We start from the raw sequence: 18,480 nt of genomic DNA, 5'->3' as shown, positions 1-18,480 counted from the left end.
GGATATGGCCGAGGTACCGCCGGGGCCGTAGCAGCGTCCTCTCCCCGCAGGGGACGACGCTCTCCCCTTCCCCGGACGGAGGAGGAGGAGGGGGGGGGCGGTGCTTCCTCCTCCTCCTCCTGTTCCACCTCCTCCGCCGCCGCCGCCGCCTGCACCGGGGCCCAGGACGAGGAGGCCGAAGAGGAGGAGGAGGAGGAAGAGGAGGGACCCGCGGGCGGACGGGAGCAGCAGCAAGGAGGAGGAGGAAGCAGCGACGGCGGCAAGGGGGGGCCGCAGCAGCACCGCCTCCACCACCACCACCATCACCCCCCGCACCACAACCACCAGCTCAACGGCCTCATCAGCCCCGAGCTGCGGCACCTGCGGGCCTCCCTCAAGAGCAAGATCCTGGGCTCTGAGGCAGGGGCGGCCCCCGAGGGGTTGGAGAACAAGCGAGCCGGCAAAACAATGGGCTCCGGACAGCAGCAGCAGCAGCAGCCGTCGCCCCCGGCCGCAGCACCGTGCTCGTCCCCCCTTCCAACCACCTCCCTCCCCAGGGAAGGACTGCACCCTCTCCTCCTCCTTCTCCCGCAGCAGCAGCAGCAACAGGGGACAGGAGCCAGCCTGCTGCCACAGCTACGACTGCTGCTAAGACTGCAGCCCGCAATGGGCTGGCAGGAGGGACTGGCTTGGAGGAGGAAGAGCAGGAGGAGGGGGATGAAGGTGGGGAGGAGGAGGAGTCCTTGCTGCTGCTCTCTAGGTCCTTAGCAGCAGGCTGCAGTTTGAAAGGCTCGGGAACGGACTCTCAGCCCGAGGAGGACCTAACGATACGATACGTCCGATACGAATCAGAGCTGCAGATGCCCGATATCATGAGACTGATCACCAAAGATCTGTCTGAACCCTACTCCATTTACACGTATAGGTATTTTATCCACAACTGGCCACAACTTTGCTTTTTGGTAAGTGCTGAGGGGGAGAGGGCAAGAATTGGGAGTGGTTTAAGGCTGGGGTGGAGGCATGATTAAAGGGCTGACATGTGGAAACGCTTCTAAAATTCTTTTTATGGCTAAGAGGAAAGGCCAAGCTTTTTGGAAAGTATGTAACACTAATGGATTCTCCTTCTCACCTGAGCCTGTATAAGCAAAGCTTATGTCTGAAGTTCTTACACACCTTTTTCAGTGGTGGGGAAAGGATTTGAACACAGGGCTAGGGTCCAGGAATTCAAGGCTTCTAATCTTGGTGTTGACATTGACTTCTGTGACCTTTGGTAGCTCATTTTGTTATTCTGCCTCAGTTCCTAGGTTTGTATTTAAAAAAGAAAGTACTTAGTCCACCGGTATCTTGTGAGTGCTTAGTAATTCTTGCACAATGGTTCTCAAACTGACTTCAGCATGACTGGCATACGAATGTTGACGTGAGTAGGGGCACTGTTGAAGGTTTTGTAGACTTTTTGATCTGCTTGCTTACCCTGAGAATTTCAAGTGCAACTATATAACTTTTCAGGTGTGGTAGTATATGCACTGTACAGAAATTCTCATTTTGTTCAGGCTGTCTTGCAGTACTAATGCTACCCTTACTGTTGTGTTCTTCCTTCTGCACTGTCAAAAAGATTGTTTTAGTTGTTACCCAGACTTTCTAAATATTTAGCACTTCTTGTGGAAAGAGAACAGCCAGACCATTTTGGAACGTGTGTCTCAGCTGACAAGCGTGCTGTCAGGATAGCTATCCATGCACAGGTATATGAGACTGAGCATAAATTGGTCTGAGGGATATGTATGCACAAGAGGGGGGCTTAGCTGTGTTTGATTTACTCATTGGAAAGTTTCTCTGTCAAACAGAATGTTTTGGGGAGCGTGTGGTGCTTCCTCACTCAAGTAAATGATGAATTCTTTTCTCTTGATGCTTCAGTTAAGGCAGGACACCACTCTGACAGATATGGTTTAGCCAGAGTCAAGATACCCTTTTATTCAATGGTACCTCTGTAAGATTTTAATTGGATAGGAGTACAGAAGGTGAAGCTAATGGAATCCATCTGGCCTTAAACTTCCTAAATGTTCTTAGTTTAGGATGTGGTGTAATTTATAGTGGGATTTATATGATTTATAGGAGGGTTTTCAGAAATGTGCCTCTTACAGTCCTGAAGAGGGAATACAGTACGATTGATTACAGGAGGTTGACCAGAGTGTTACCATCTGGAACAACATAAAAATAAAAAATTTGAAAATATTCTTCAATACGTAGTTGTGCTGATCAGAGTAGAGTGGTAATTTTTCAAGTGTAGTGCCTGCACCTAGCTATGTGTGTGACTGATTTGCTTCATCTTGGAAAGAAATGCTTTTGAACTACAAATGTCTGTACTTGCAGCATCAGGTGTGCCTTCAGTAATGCCGGCATGGTGTTGGATACTATTAGAGCATCATGCATCTCTTTACTTTGCCACTCAAGGAGCAGTGGCAAACTGTTCAATTGCACTAAAACAGCTTATTTCTAATATATTTTTGATTGCATTCCAGGAACAAGGTTTTACTCAAGGAAAGGAAGTTATCCTAAGTCTATTTTGTAGCGACAGCTTCTTTTAATAGTCTTAAACAATCAACAGAACTTTATTTGAACTCTGTAATTTTACTCAGTTTTGCCATTTTTTTTGAAGGGTGGAACGATAGGAAGCGTGTAAAACAGTAGAAAAGATGTCTAAAGCTGTTAGCAAATAGTTTTACGTGCATAATAATTTGAAGCTCTTCCAGTATCCTGAGTCACTTGATATATTTCTGTGACTGATTTTGGTGTTTTTAAGGCTTGTTTAGTGGTTGTCATGAAGACTTTCTGTTCTATAAAATTGAATTTGTTTCTGCAGTTAATGGATTCTCGAACTACTTCTATCTAATAACTCTTTAAAATATTTATCTTCAGCAGGAACTGCATATTCCAATTAGCAAGAACAATGTCAGGTTGGTGCTCGGAAGGATAGCACCTGATCCCACAGAATCATTTGTCTTTAATGCCTCACAGCCTCATACCCTTCTGGTTTCAGGTTTTGCTTTGGCTTTGATTCTTCTTGGGTACAGGGCTTAGACTGTAACTTGCTTGTATTTGAGGGGAAAAACTGTAGTATTTCTATCAGTTTAGTTACTGAATTTCACCACTGCTGCTGTTCTTGAGGTCCTCTAATGCAATACTCTGAGGTCTTCATTGCACTGTGATGGGGTCCCCTCCTCAACAGCATGAGAGGAAAGAACTAATTCTGTTTAAATGGACAGGATGTCTCTCTTCCTTAAATGATCAGCAGTTCTCCCTTGCTGATGTATTCAGTAAACAATCTTAAATGTTGTAATTCTGCTATGTGGCATTTTAGATCCCTGACAATGCAGAGCTTTTCCAGGCGAATTAATAACATTATTCTTCTGGATGATGACCTCGTGGGTTTGAAGCTTGCTGAGCTTTGGCTTGGCCTTTGCAAGGTGATGTGACTTAACAGCTAGTGCCAATCATAGGGCTGCTTGCTGCTTCTGGTTCAAGCATCTTGTCCTCACCTGTGCAAACTTTTAATTTATCTGATTTGAGAAGTTAAGCTAGCTCCAGTGCCCAACCATACATTCATACATGTGTGTTTGAGGGGATATAAGTGTCTTAGAGTTAAGTTTCAGCTGGTTTAGCTCTCTAAACATATTCATAGCAGTATGACACAAGCACTGGTGTTGGTGCAAAGAAGAGAGGTGAGAATACACAGCTGGGGGGAAGGCTGGGACCAACCCTCACCAATCGCTAGCATGGTTTTGCAGTATCAAATCATTTCCTAGCTATACACTCAAAAACAAGTTCACATTCTACTTTTAAAGGGTCTAGAAAACCATCAAAACCCATCATTTAACATCAGATGAATTTGTGTAACCATATTCCTGGCCTTTGAGTTAAAACATTGAGAGTTCGTGATAAATAGCTCTGGTATGGGACACTGCTGCATTATCTGACTGAGCTGTAGCAAGATAACAGCCTTCTCCTCCGTAAGTTGTGACTGGATGCTTAAGCTTAGATTCCTCCTGTCTTTGGAAGAGCAGGTGTGGGTGTGCTGGGTGTGGGTGCCCTACAAATGCTTGGGTTTTATTTGTTCCCAGGAGCTTTGTCAGCCCATTTTCTCTTCAGATGACCTACAGTAACCACTGCTGTCAGACATGAGAGAGGAGAGGGCTATCTTTCTGTTTCACTCTTTAAGCATTGCCACAGCTTTGTCCCTGTATTGATTGTAAGTGCATCTTTGAAGCTGTAGCTGTGTTTGCAAGTGTTTTTGCAGATTCTAGAAAGCGTTCAAACTCCTTCCATTTGGAACTGATAAGTTACGTATTGAAAAAAAAACTGTTTCCCAAATATTGTAGCGTGGGAGAGGTGAGCTTGGGAAACCTTGCTTGTTCCAAAGTTTGGGTAAGAGAGGATATAATAACAGTAGAGTTCTGACTGAGTGTTGTAATCTCTCCTTTATTCATAGCTGCAGAATCACAGCTCTGTTCAGCCACCTTTTAAGAAAAATCTGGAAAATGCATGCTTTTATTGGGTTCTGAACTTTGCCAGTAGCTATAGCAGCGATTATAATTTAAACTTTAACAATTTTAAAATAAGCAATTAATTCCATATACGTGGTCTTAGATGGGCTGTAAATCCTAAACAGCCATGGTTAAGATCCTCCTTTTTTTTCTACTGATACTTCACTTTTTGTCTCATTGGATTTCATTTATGATTTTCTATGCTTCACGTTCAAATTAAAGACTTATAATAAATCATCTCTGTTTTTTCAGTTTTAGAATGCTTGGGGGAATAAAAGAAGAACCAGAAAAGTTAGGGAACTGCATGGGGAGTCCTACCAGCCTCATGGCAGACCTAGGAAGGCATTCTGTCGTATCCATATGCACTGCCAATTTGCAAACTGCTGCAATTCCTCTGTATTCCAGTTTCCTCTTGGGAATGATCACGGTTTGAGACGCTGTGCTGCTTCTTCCTCCAACAGGCTTTGTGAAGGGTTCAGACTTTGTAGTGTATGTGTATTTAACAGCAGCTAGTGGAGCTCTTTTGGCATTGAATTGCACAGGAAGGAATTACTCGTGTCCAGTTTCATAGAGTGGAAGCAGGGAGAGTGACTTTGTGATTTGCCCAGAGCTGTAAAGAGCTCTGACTGAACTGCCAGACTGCAGGTTAAAACCATTAGCCTAAATGTATTCCTTAATAGCATTTGGTAACATGATCATTAAATGTAAGCCAAAGATTCGTACCGAGCTGTTCCTGTGATACTCTGGGATGGATTTTAGTGCCTGTGTGGAAAAGGAACCTGCAGTAGTGCAGGTTCTACTGCATTTGAATTGCAAACTATTCCTCTTTTAGGGGCAAGTTGTTTGGTTTAGTCATCTTTAAGTGGAACTCTGAGTCCAAAAGGCACACTGAGGCAATGGCTGACAGATGCAGTGCCACCTTTGCCAATGAAACTGGTGCCAGTTGTTTAATTATAAGAGAGGCAATGTTCTTGCTGATTTATAAACATCTGTGTTAACTCTGGTCATGTGTGGTTGCAATACAAAGGTTTTAAAATCTAGTTTGATTTGAACTTATTCATAAGAACAAAGTTGATGTAAATATTAGATTTGAATATGTGTGTGTTAGTGTTGCTGAGAACTTAGGACTGAAGTAAATCTTATAGCACTCTGTGGGGCTTATGATATATCATGGTAAGTTGGGCTGAATTCTGTTTGTGGAAACCTGTGTGCTTAGAAGTATTTTCATGTACTTGAAAAGAATATTTGTCCTATGATAGTCTTCTCATACATGATGTTGTATAGGAACTACTTTTTCTCCTTCCTTCCCACAACTCTCATTCTTTTTTCTTTTCCCCTGTATTTACACAGCTAAACGTTTTTCCAAAGAAAAAATATGACCAAGTTTTACTTCACATTTTAGATTTGTTTCCAGCTTTAGGTAAGGTTGGAGAGAAGGAGAAAGGAGAAGAAAGGCAACAAGAAAACTCAGGCTGCAGTGCTCAGTATGGAAGTGGAGCAGTCAGAGGTGAAGGGGCAGACTCACCTGCTCCGAGACAGAAAGACAGATTTAAGTGTTCTAGGAAGTGGTAACGAAGTGATACTGTATGCAACTTTGTGGCAACATCAGTGGGAATTTCCTTTGATTGCTGCAACAAAATTATTTGCTGATCATTTAATGTTTAATGTGAGTACATGTTTAATGAAAGTAGGTTTTTTGGGAAGTAGTTCTAACAAGAAAAAAAGCAAATCTGCAGTTGTCTGAGATGGTGCTACTCCTGAATGGTGAGGAGGAAAAGAATCAAGTGCCAGTTCGTGCTCTTTTTTTCTTTTAAAGCAAAGTATAAGATTACATCTAGGTACTCAGCATAATTATAGCAATGTTATGAAGTGTCTGATGATACTCTTTAACTCCCTGCTTTTCTCAGGTCTGAGCAGGGATAGATTTGCCTTGAGCTGATACTTTGCATGCAGTTTTTGTATAAGTACAGCTTTTCTTTTCTACGAAATGAAGGTGTGTTTTAGAACAAACAAAAGACTGCTTGGAGGCTGTGTATTTCAGTCCACTTAGATCATGTTTCATTTGTTGTTTTAAAAATTACAGGTTTAGATTGTTCAGGGTTGTTTTAAAAATTACTGATTTATATTGTTCAGGGTTGTTCTCGGGTGCTGTTAGAAAAATATATATTTTTGCCAAATGAAAACTTAGCTATATTTATAATTATGTTTGCCTGACGAGCTCAAACCATATTAGATGTGTTGTTAGGCTCACGCTGCATCATAGTGTTACAGAACTGCAGCTCATTCATTTGGGGCCGTTTCCTGTCACCTTCTAATGGGCTTCTGGCTGACAGCTGGCTTGTTTAATAACCCACTGTCCAAATGGGGAGCTGGAAGCCATCACACTTCAGGCAGAAAACCTGCGGATTGGTGCCTGTGGTACCATCTCTAAGAGCCTTCTGCCTGTAGATTCTTATCCTACAAGCTGCACAGTGAAACGTTCTGTTTACAGAGTTCCTACCAGAGACTTTGGGGAGACAAGCACTGGAGGCCTGGTAATACTGGCTCAGGCAGGTCTTTTTTGTTTGATGTCTCTTAGTGCTGTGAATTTGGATTATCCAGAAGCTGTTGTGCTAGCACATGCTTGTGCCAATCATGTGCTGTAGGCCTGGTTTAGGAGGCACGCGTGAGCGGAAGGCTGGTTCTCCCTGCAGATACAGGTCTCAGAGTTCTGAGGATCCACTTACACACCATGCATGCAATCTTCAGCTTCTTTTTTATCTGTCAATCTTTCTCTGAATAAACAGTAATAATTCATACTCTTTTTGGATGCTGCCTTGCTCTGTAGCATTATTTACTTTACTGCTGTCGGTTCTAATGTCATTAGTCTCTCATGCTGCCTAGTCATTCAGTTAACATATGACTCTAATGTATTTCATGGTAGGTTTTTTTGTGTGTGAATGGTTTGATAAGGGGAGGGGTTAGGATCTTTGAGTATTTTTTTCTTCTTATTATTTCAGAATGTCTCCTTAACCACACATTTTGTGATGATTGGATCTGTCAGTGCATAGCTCGTAGTAAATAAAATCTCAGAACAGTGAAAATGTGTGACATTAACTGGATGCTTTTGTTTGTTTGTTTATTGCTGGGATGTCCCACGACTGAAAATGACCATTTCTAAAGATTAAATGCAAAGACATTTTTCTCTGATGTGTTATGACCATGACATAAACACCAGATAAAACTTAAGCATATTACCCACCCAGCCATTGCACTTGAAAATTCAGATCACAGTAAAGAGCTTTTTACTTTGTGGCAGCACATGGGGAAGGATCTATGTCTTAACCTGGTCTTTATCTCTTTTCTACCCCGTTCTGTCCCAGATGTTCATGTTGGTAGACTTCGTAGAGTAATACTGCAGTTCTCTCCTGGACAATTCGTTGCCTGTTGATGGACTGTAATTTTATTTTAAGATGATAGAGAAATAAGTTTGTAGCTCTGGAAACATTCTTAAAACTGACTTGGTTGTTGTACACAAGCAAATTTTGTACAGCTGTTTCATTTTAAATGTACTGGTTTACTAATTCTGGTAGCACTGCAGATCATAAACTGAGAATACATACCTATATGTTTGTCTTTAAGGCCATGGTAGGGGAAGAGTGTGTAGGTGCCATCGTCTGCAAGCTGGATATGCACAAAAAGATGTTCCGCAGAGGTTATATAGCCATGTTAGCAGTGGATTCCAAATACAGAAGAAAAGGAATTGGTAAGAAGAGCCTTTTTGTTGTTATTTCTTACTTATATCCTACATTGTTGGGGTAAACATAGGTGCATAAAGATTGAAGCAGAGCTGCACTTCTAGATGTGGTGGTTTGCTGTCATCCTTGCCTTGCTCATCTACACAAAGTCCCCAGTGTCTTTTTCCATTCAGCTGAAATAACCTGAAGTGCCCATTCCACACGAGCTTTACATCTGGTTTATGAAGCTAAAATGAAAGGCATTCAGCAGCCACTTACCTCTGCAAATTACCACCATCAAATAACTGCAGGAATTGCTTTTCATTTTTATATGTGCTTTCATAACTTTGTCTTTGTTGTGTTCAGTGTATTCATATATATATATATATATATATTTTTTTTTCCCCAGTGGATATGTCCCCTGGTTTTCCCCTGTGAATTATGTATATATTGCCCACTGGGGAGAACATATGTAGTTCATTGCTGTATTAATGCTTGAAAAATAGTTGTGTATTCCTGCTTGAACAACCAAAATGGAGAGCTGTTTTGATGGGAAGTCACACAATGAAATAAACAGCTCTTGGCAGAGAGATTTGCCTTCATTGATCACTTTTTGCTCTATTGGAAGGGATTTTCCTCCTTTAATCAAGCCAGCTAGGAAACGTGGTGTTAGGTTTTGAGTTTGTTATTATGAAGTTACATTTTGTAACATCTTTAACTTGAAAATTATCGTGACTCTTTTGATGCAGTTCAGAAGCTCTTCTTGGTGTCTGTAGTGGAGCAGAAGGAAGAGGATAGTGAGAAATGGTTCTCTCCTTTCCTTTTAGCTGAGTCATGAAGCAGCCTGCTGTGTTTTAGTTGCAGGTGCTTGGATTCATAAGTAAATAAGAACTAATGCTGTTCTTAAGATCTCTACAAGATTTTTCCTTTGCTTTAGTCAGATCATTATTTTTAGAGTTATATAAATAAAATTTATACTTAACATTTTGCTTACTTTAGTATTATGTAAATGCTAACATCTATCCTGCATTTATCATCTTGATGTTGCTCAAAGCATGCTGTTAATCTGAAGGTGTTTTATATGCAGTTTTGTTCAGTGAAAACCTTAATTGATTAAAGTTCTGAGGATACTTGAAAACAATCTCTAGATTCCTTGGGGTTCTTTTTCCTTTTCCTTAGCCTTCTTATGGAAGTGACATTTATGCAATTTCATTGCACAGCAGTTTTTTTCCAGTAATAACTTTGAAATCAACTTTCAATTTCACCCCAATTCTACAGACAGGTAGGGATATCGCATTCGTAGAACTGTCGTGAAATAGATGAGAAATAATGATAAATAATTCAATTTAATGCTTGACTGAAGGGAAGGGGTGGGCTTCGACCACTTTATTAGTTACTGGCAAATCCAAATGGGGAGTGAGCTGCAAGAAAAGTGGTTTCATAAGTTCTGTTGCTAGTAGAAGTATTTGTTTTAGTAAGAGGAAATTCCCTTGGAAGATGAATGCCCTTCGAGTACATGCCAGCAGATTTTGCCTTTAAATGCAGCAAAAGGGAATGAATCATATTTTGGAAGGCTATATATAACACCATGTTAAACATAGAAGCCTGTTTCTAATATCCTTGCGTTAGAAGACTTTTGCATTCAAGCTGAGTCTCTGGATTACTTTAGAGATGATTTCAGTATTCAAACTTGAGACTGCAACTTGACTGCAACTTCTTGTTACATTCTTTCCTCCCTAATTTCCCCTGATGTCACAGCACGTAGGTAGTACAGGTTAGTTGTGTATAAACTGACATTTCTTGCACGTCCATTCTAATTAATACTTACTGAAATCTGTGTTTCAGGTACAAACTTGGTTAAGAAAGCTATTTATGCTATGGTCGAAGGAGATTGTGATGAGGTAAGATCTCATAATTAAAAACTTTCATATTGTTTATGGTTTGTGTTTTCCCATGTATGAATTTGTTTCACAGATTTGTCTTTTAATTTCACAGGAATGTGTTTTGGGTGGGAGGTGAGTTGGTAATGCGCTCTTTCTTTTATAATAGAAGGGAAAAAAGCCTCAAAAACATATGGCATAAATAAAATAACTTTCTAAATTTGTCATAAATACTCAAGTGCAGTGTTTCAGGTTCTGTTTTACATTGCAAAGCTGCCTCAGCCTTCAGTTGTTGGCATATTTTCTTCTTAAGAGTCAACTTTAGGTTCACTTGACCAGTGTAACTTGCATGTTGTTGTAATATTTCCATGCTTTCAGAATACACAAGATATTGGAACAGTACATGCTGTAATAGTGCAGATTATAGTTTTATTGCAGCAAGTAGTCAGGTTACTTCAACAATACTGAAGCTGTATCACATAGCACTGAGTTCTGATGATTTAGCATGGCAGTGAAGGAAAGTGACTTAATTACTGTCAGGCTTTTTCTCTGGCCTATTTGTTAGTCTTATCTTTTATCAGATTATAGTTCTATGTGGTTTTTTTCTTATTTTTTTTTCTTTTTTAATGTATGAAGCAACTATCTTTATGTTCCCTGTTTAACTTGTGAGGAACTCCCCTTGTAACCAATCTCCTTAATCCAGTTAGCTGATTCTTTAACTTCCATCTGCTTGCTACAGTGCAGTTGTTAGCTTATTCCTGACATCTGAACACTATGTCATTTCAATGTATCATTGTTAATGATCCTTTGTTACCTCATCTCACTCCATTCCCTTAGTTGTCCATAGAATCATGGAAATGCTCAGCTTGGAAAAGACCTTCAAGATCAAGTCCAACCACAAGCTAACCATACTACCCTAACTCTAACCACCCTCTGCTAAATCATGTCCCTGAGCACCACATCCAAACTGTTTTTAAACACATCCAGGGCTGGTGACTCAACCACCTCCCTGGGGAGCCCATTCCAGTGCTTAACTACCCTTTCTGTAAAGAAGTGGTTCCTGATAGCCAACCTAAACTTCCTGGTGCAACTTGAGGCCATTTCCCCTTATTCTGTCACCAGTGAGAGGAAACTAACCCCTCTCTCACTGCAGTCATCTTTCAGGTATTTGAAGAGAGCAGTTTTCTGGTGTCTTTTTTTTTTTCTTCTACCATTTGTTGTATCCAGGCAGTGTACTGCAGTCTAAGAGTTCTGTAATTGCTCAAGTTCTTTGTTTTGTCTTGATGTTCTTATCATATGTACTGTGCTTTTCTCTATTTTCCTACTTGCTACCTTGAACACATCTTTTCCACTGCTTTCCACTGTGGTTTTGAATTCATTTGCAACTGCTACATATCTGAGATTTGAGGAACGAAGGGGAAAAAAAAGTCTATCAGTGTACTGTCATCACACTGGGAGAAATAAGATGCAGGGTCTTGAAGCCTGCTGCTGTTAGAGAGTCAGTAGCTGAACTTTGTGTCTCTACCCAGGCCACCAGAGTTGCAGTGCTCCCTGTATTATTTATGTGTGTGTGTGTACTACTTCTCCCATAGTGTTGTTTTTATACTGGACTATCTTTGAGGTATACACTTAATGAGCTCTCCTGTGTCATTTTTCTTTCCCCCACCTGCTTTAATAATAATGCAAGAGTCTTTCTTACCATTACTTAAAATAGACGTGGTAAGGATTGCAGGCTACTCTGCAGTAAGACCTCATTAAGCCTTAGTCATAGATTTTCATCTTTAGTCTTGTGTAAATGCTTATAATAAAATCTTGGGTCATTTTTCAGGCTTTTTGCTGTCCCTATTTAATCAAATGTGCTTCAGTGCAAGCTCTTTAAAGTGTGTGCTGGACGGGTGCAGGCATGTTTCACTCCCAGAAATAACATAAGTGTTTGTGGCATGATGATTCTGAACTAATCATGCCATGCTTCTTGGGGGCTTTTGCATCAGCCTGGTTTTATACTGGTACAAACTTTTGAAATGGGAACTCATGTCCAGGCAATGAGGAGCACAAGCAGAGTGTATTTCTGACTTCCTATAACACCAGTTGGCAGAGGCATGCCCAGAGTAATACAGTGTGTTAATGCTTAACATACAGGTAATGTACAGCCAATAGGAAGCATATTCCTTTCCTTTAGCAGAAACTATAGGTTTCTTCCTGGTGTGTGGTACAACAATACCAGTGTTTACTTGTTGCATGTGGTAGATTGCTGAGAAATTGTCAGTGGTGACCAGGATTTGAAAGATCCAGTTAGCCACCTGCTATTTAAAGCTCTCAGACAGAGCTGAGAAATTTACCTTCACCATTTATTACAGCAGTTGCTGGGGGGGAGGGAAACAGTTTCTGTCCATCTGATTGATGCCTGGCTGATGAAGCAGTGTGTGACAGTGACTGCTCTTTGTGAGGTGTGTAAATAGTTTCTCTCTGCTGCTTTTAACTTGTTTTTCTACATCCCTTCATAAAATCAAAAGCATGATGGAAATACGAAGATGCTGTTGATACAAAAGAGATTCCAGAGAGTATTTTTGAATTGCAAACTCGCTTAATGATTTTCTATCATTAAAAACAGGAACATGGACCTATGATTGTCACTGAAATTTTCCAAAAGCTGTTTGTAATCTTTTCCCTTCAGTCTAATTACAGAATAGTTGCAATCAATTATTTAGTAACTTGTGACGTATAATCTGATAAATACTTGGTTCAGTGTAGTCCTTCATAAAGTATCACAGATTTTAGACTTCCTGGGAAGCCTTGCAAAAGATGTGTGTGCCAACTCCAGCAAATAGAGCATCTGGCTGCCTGTTGTACATTTGTTTGGCCTTTATGACAAGCACTTTTCTTAAGTTATGTTACTTAACATTGTCACACGGAGCTGCTCCATCCCTTAATCAGAATAAGGAAAGAAAGAGTTGTTTGTTCCCATGTAGACTTTCCATCTGTAACAAATGACTGTAAGTAATCTGCATATGATTATTTACCTCATGTTGCATTATTTTAGCACCATGTAACTACTAACCAATCAAAATAAGACTTGAATAAGTGGAGCTCTTCAGAACTTTTTTGGCAAAGCGTGGAAAGGAGTTATGACTTCTTCTGAGTATTCCTATGAAACTTTAAAATGTTTTAAAGTCAGATTTTTCAGACTTCAGCACCAGGTGTGTCTTTCTAATTCAGTGTCATGCTTCTAAGAGTGATGGATTTTTATATAATCCTATTTGAAATTATCAAACTCTTGGCATCTTTAGCTTTTTTGAATCTACAGATCATTTTGTATAAGTTTTATATTTGAGATACTGCCTGTCTTTAAATGGTAAGTCAGTCAATCTGATGAAGGATGCTGGACAAGCACCCACAGCTTGAATCTCACAATAGGCCAAGCTTATTTGTAGGAATAGCGGCCTCTTCTGTGAGTGCTGAAAGAGTTATTTTCCTTATTAGTTTATTTGATTTGGCTGTATTATGTGATTTGGTTTCTGAACTTGAGTGCATTCAGGATTTGAGCTGAAAAAGCAAGGAAGCTTGACCTCCTTTTTTTCCTTCAGTTCAGGTAAACTAGGTACAAGAAGGTAATAACAGGAAACATTATGTTCCATTCTTATAGGATATTCCTTTTTTCTAAAACCAGTTAAAATTGACCAGAGTTGAGATGGTAACTGTAAGTTTTTCTTATTTTGGGCATAAGAGAAAATAATGGCCTACAAAAAGTTGCAGAAAATCGTGTTCCAACCCGGTCAGACCTTACTGATCTACAGGAGTAGATGGGTTGCATTATGAGAAGACTTAATAGGCACGTTTGCAAAATAAAATAGACAAATATTAAAGTAACAATTGAAGATCTTGAGCTTGATTGAAGAGAAGAATCCTTCACAAAATCAGACTAACAGCGCACGTATAAATCTTAGGTGTTTCCTTACTAGATCCAGGAGTGTGTCTTAGCCCTCTGTGAGATCAAGGCACTATGTTGAGATCAAGGAATTATTGTTCATTGTGCTGAGTGTTTCTTAGAAATACCAGAACAAATCTGATGCATTAGCTTTCAAGATGAGCACTTGCTAGGATTCCAGCAAACCTGAATTTCAACATATAACCCCTCCCTTGGGTCTGCAGTGTTGGAAGTCTTCTAGCACTGCAAAGTATGCAAGCTTGCAGTTGAATACAGACATGTTATATCACTCTGCCAGAATAAAGAACTTTAGTGCAAGTGAATGCCATTTGTAGGCAGAGTTCAAATAAGAACTTCCTGCATTGTGAATTTACATGGGTCACATTTCCTGTTTGGCATAATGCTTTCTTTTAATTTGAACTAAGAAGTTGTACAGTGTGCAATACTCGTGTAGAAAAGAGGAACTCTTCAGGTAAACTATTGCATTGCCATAATTGGTGATAGCTTGAAAGTTATTCATTTTAATAGATTGAAGTTGGTAATAGTAATCAATCAAGTTGTAAGGCCTGATAGTACTATTGCATGAGGTGCCAGCAAGAGAAATTCAATCTCTAGTTCTTTAAGACAAGAATTTGCTTGTCTTAAGAGTGCAGGTACAATAGACTATTCTGTAATTTAAGAACTACAGCTATTAATATTTTAGTGTTTGTTCTAGAAAAACTTCTTTTAAGTCTTATTTTCCTCCAGTGTGTGTTGTTCACTGTTAGCTCACCCTTGCAGTTCTTACAACAATCACAAATTAAAAAGCACAGGGGGAATTGTCCATAGGAACATCTGAGTGGCTTGAAACTTAAGTAATGCTCAAGTACATAAAGAAAGCAGATTTTTCAACCTTACTGAAGGAAATCAGTGTAAATGCTAGTAACCTCAGATGCAAAGAGCAAACATGATGGGGAGAAAATTGAGTTGTTTTTCTGATAGTTTGCTTTATGAAGTAGCTTGGTAGTGAACCTAGTGAGCTGGCAGAAGAGCTGAGGGGGAGTGGAAATGCATGCCTGAAGGCCAACAGTCTTCAAGGTAGGTTAGCTTAAACTGCTCTACAAATACAGGCTAGCATTTTTAATTTAAAACAGAACAACAGCAACAAAAAACTTCCTCCTTTTGGAAGGTGAGGGAGTCTTAGGTTCTGAGATAGACTAGTTTACTTTTTTTTTTTAACTGGGATTTTTGTGTAGAGTGGTGGGCATCAAATACTGCTTTAGGTGTAGCCATTAGTGGTCTTGTACCTGCACTGCTCACTGGCTTGCTGCATAAATTTCTTGGAATGTCCTTCTACAGTGTCCATCAGCTCTTGTTTAATATGTGAATGTAGTTGTCTGGGGGATATTAGTATCAGTTTATTAGTTCTGCCAGTGTTCTTAAGCAGCTGTGGTCAATCCTTAACAGTAGAATCTCTCAATAACTGAGGTGGACAGCAGTGAACAAATTCTCAGTGGTTGGAATGGGTGTATTGCTTACCAGGTGAGGTGTGCCATAGCTCTGTTCATTGTGTTTGGAAAAAAATTGGCAAAAATAATTCAGAGGGATGTACTTCAACAGTTTAACTTCTTGTTAAACTGGTCTGGTATGAAATGTGGAGGTTGGAGGCCCTGCCTGTGGTAGGGGTTGGAGCTTCATGATCCTTGAGGTCCCTTCCAACCCAAGCCATTCTGTGATTCTGTGATTGTTAATGCCAGTGTAGTTTTTGGGCAGTACTTGAGGCTGCTGGGACACTTTTCAGTCTTTGCTTTCCATGAACTACACGTGGGTTTGGTGTGAGCTATTGGTGACAAGCCAAAAGAAAAAAAAGAAAAGATATAAAAAGGAAAGAGCTGCTCTTTCTTCCTTGCCAAGCTAGTTGGGAACAATAAATGACCAAGAAGTTTTAATCTTCTGAAACCAATGCATTACTTGAAATGTAATGATGTGCCTTTTACTTGCTCGCTATAATCAATTACTTCCAGCTCAGGCCTCTCTTGCAACAGCTTTGCTCTCTGTAAGTTTTGATGTGCCCATTGGCATATGAGGAATTTTGGTATGGGCCATCCAAGAAGCCCTGAACAGGACCCTGTGAACCTGGGATCTGCCTGGTGTGTGCATTCTGGGATGAGTCTGAGTCCTTGTGCTGAGCACAGATATGCATTATAAACATTAGATTTGATGGCGGGGCACAGAATGAAGGAGTTTGTATCTAGGTCTAAATCCTTCAAATTAGAGGTGAGAGATGTTCAGGGGTGAAATATAATTCACTGCATACCAAGTTCTTATAATGTGTAGAAGTTCTGGGCAGGCTGGTGTGGTGGTTGGCGACCCTGCACATAGCAGGGGGTTGGAACTAGATGAGCATTGTGGTCCTTTTCAATTTTCAACCCAGGCCATTCTAGGATTCATTCCAAGTATGTGTTTGTGTTCAAGAAACGTGTAGTTGTTACACTGAGGGATGTGGTTTAGTGGGAGATATTGGTGGTAGGTGGATGGTTGGACTGGCTTTAGAGGTCTTTTCCAATCTTGGTGATTCTATGATTTGGACCCTGCACTGTTCAATTGGTATTCTTATTTTTTCTTATGTTTCATTGCTATCAGATAATGGTTTGAAACGCTGTTCACAGCAAACAAAATCTTGAGATGAATGAAACTTGCTTACAGCTACTGTTAACTGCTATTTTCTTTTAAATGTGAGGATTGAAGGGGGAGTTGTTTGTATAAACGAGGACTTGAAATATTGATTCCAGCAATTGCTCTGAAGTGTACCTTTAAATACCAACTTTGGGATTTGTTCGGTTGTGACGTAACAGCTTTCTCATACATGCTTTCTCTTTTTTCTCTTGAAGGTTGTATTGGAAACAGAAATCACAAATAAGTCTGCTTTGAAACTTTATGAAAACCTTGGGTTTGTGCGAGACAAGAGGCTGTTCAGATACTATTTAAATGGAGTTGATGCACTGCGTCTTAAACTATGGCTGCGTTAAAAGAATCCATCACATCAAGCAACTGACGTCCCAACAGCGCAGAGTTGTCCTTTGCATGCAATGCAATTTGTACAAAATTGCTTTGCAGGTGGACTTAGTAATTTCCATGCAGCTCTTATCTGTCAGTGTCTCATTTGAGTGTCGCACATATTTGTTGCACTTTGGCATGGCGCATTTGTTCCGAATTAAAGCCGATTGTTTCAAACTTCGAGTTCTTTTGGTACCAGCAAGATGTGCCACTTGATAGCCAAGATAGGTTTGTTTATTTGCAAGTCTACTGACTGTATTACATACACAGTGAACATTTTATTAAAGAACCTGTTATGTGGAACACAACTTTTGGTTCCCGAAAAAAAAAAAAAGCCAATGTAGATTGTAAAATTCTATAAGTATACTAACATTTCATACAAAAAAGAAAAAAAAATTGCCATAGTTTTCTGGAAAAAGGCTTCAATTTTAGGTTTTATTTTTCAATATTGAATTTTCCATTCTTAAATATTGGTACCTCAGTGATTAGTGAATGAAAAAATGTATTGTAGGGTGGGGTGTGTGTTACAATGAGTAACAGTAACAATTAAATTGCGTCTGCCAGTGCCTGTATAGATAAGTATATTTGTCTTCACCTCTAAGTTTGGAGTGCATGCTTTTATTCTTTTACTTTCTTCAATTGTCTCTGCAAGAAAAAATTCTGCTTTTATTTAAATTCTGGATTTGATAATAAATTATTTCAGATTTTTATGATTTGGATACTTCTCCCAAACGAGGGTTTGGAAGGCCCTTCTTTTCTTATAGCAGGAAGTGTAAGCTATTTTGAAATCCTTGAGTAGCTGCTAAAAGAGAACCTGATGTTGCCAGTAAATCTCTGCTGGTTTTGGATGCACTTTTTTCTTTAAAAGAGTGAGGGACTTTTAAAAGAAGATATAGAAAATTAATGTAAATTGGTATGATTTTATTTAATCAAAATTATCACTAGAAGCTCTGAAAAACAGCTATTTTAAAATAGTTTGAACAATTTTTTTTTTTTTCAGATTGCTTTGCTTCAGTGTTCTAAAATGCTTCAATCTTTGGTTCTTGGTCTTGGAAATAAATTTCAAGGTGTATTGTATCCATTTTTAGCTGCTCTCATTTTCTCTAAACTTACATGAGCTAAATTATTGGGGGATTTTTTTTTTCCTTCCAAAATCAAAGCGATGGGGAAGAGATTTCTCTTTCTCTTCCTCCTCCTCTCTCTCACTTTCTGTCTCAATTGGGCTTACATAGGTTTTACCAATACCCATCAATCTGTTCAGTAATTACAGTGTCTAGGCTTTCTTGTTCAGCGTGACTATATAGCTCAGTTCTATGAATCGGTTGGTTGGGATTTTTTATTTTTATTTTATTTTTATTTTTCCTCCACTTCAAAATAAAATATTAGTTGACTTCTGGAAGAGTCTG

General features: G+C 39.6%; 1 protein-coding gene across 1 annotated transcript in view; it reads left to right on the top strand.

The window, feature by feature from the left end:
- Window positions 1-18,151, top strand: part of NAA30 (N(alpha)-acetyltransferase 30, NatC catalytic subunit) — a 33,880-nt gene extending 15,729 nt beyond the window's left edge. The window contains exons 2-5 of the mRNA XM_010712097.3: window positions 400-941; window positions 8,139-8,262; window positions 10,079-10,134; window positions 16,909-18,151. Coding sequence (XP_010710399.2) covers window positions 400-941; window positions 8,139-8,262; window positions 10,079-10,134; window positions 16,909-17,046 — 860 coding nt within the window. The 3' untranslated portion in view covers window positions 17,047-18,151. The remainder of the gene's footprint in view (window positions 1-399; window positions 942-8,138; window positions 8,263-10,078; window positions 10,135-16,908) is intronic.
- The last annotated feature ends 329 nt before the right edge of the window (window positions 18,152-18,480 follow it).

This window comes from Meleagris gallopavo, chromosome 5 (genome assembly GCF_000146605.3).
Source record: "Meleagris gallopavo isolate NT-WF06-2002-E0010 breed Aviagen turkey brand Nicholas breeding stock chromosome 5, Turkey_5.1, whole genome shotgun sequence".
Taxonomy (NCBI): Eukaryota; Metazoa; Chordata; class Aves; order Galliformes; family Phasianidae; genus Meleagris; species Meleagris gallopavo.
This window is presented reverse-complemented; position numbering and strand designations above follow the sequence as displayed.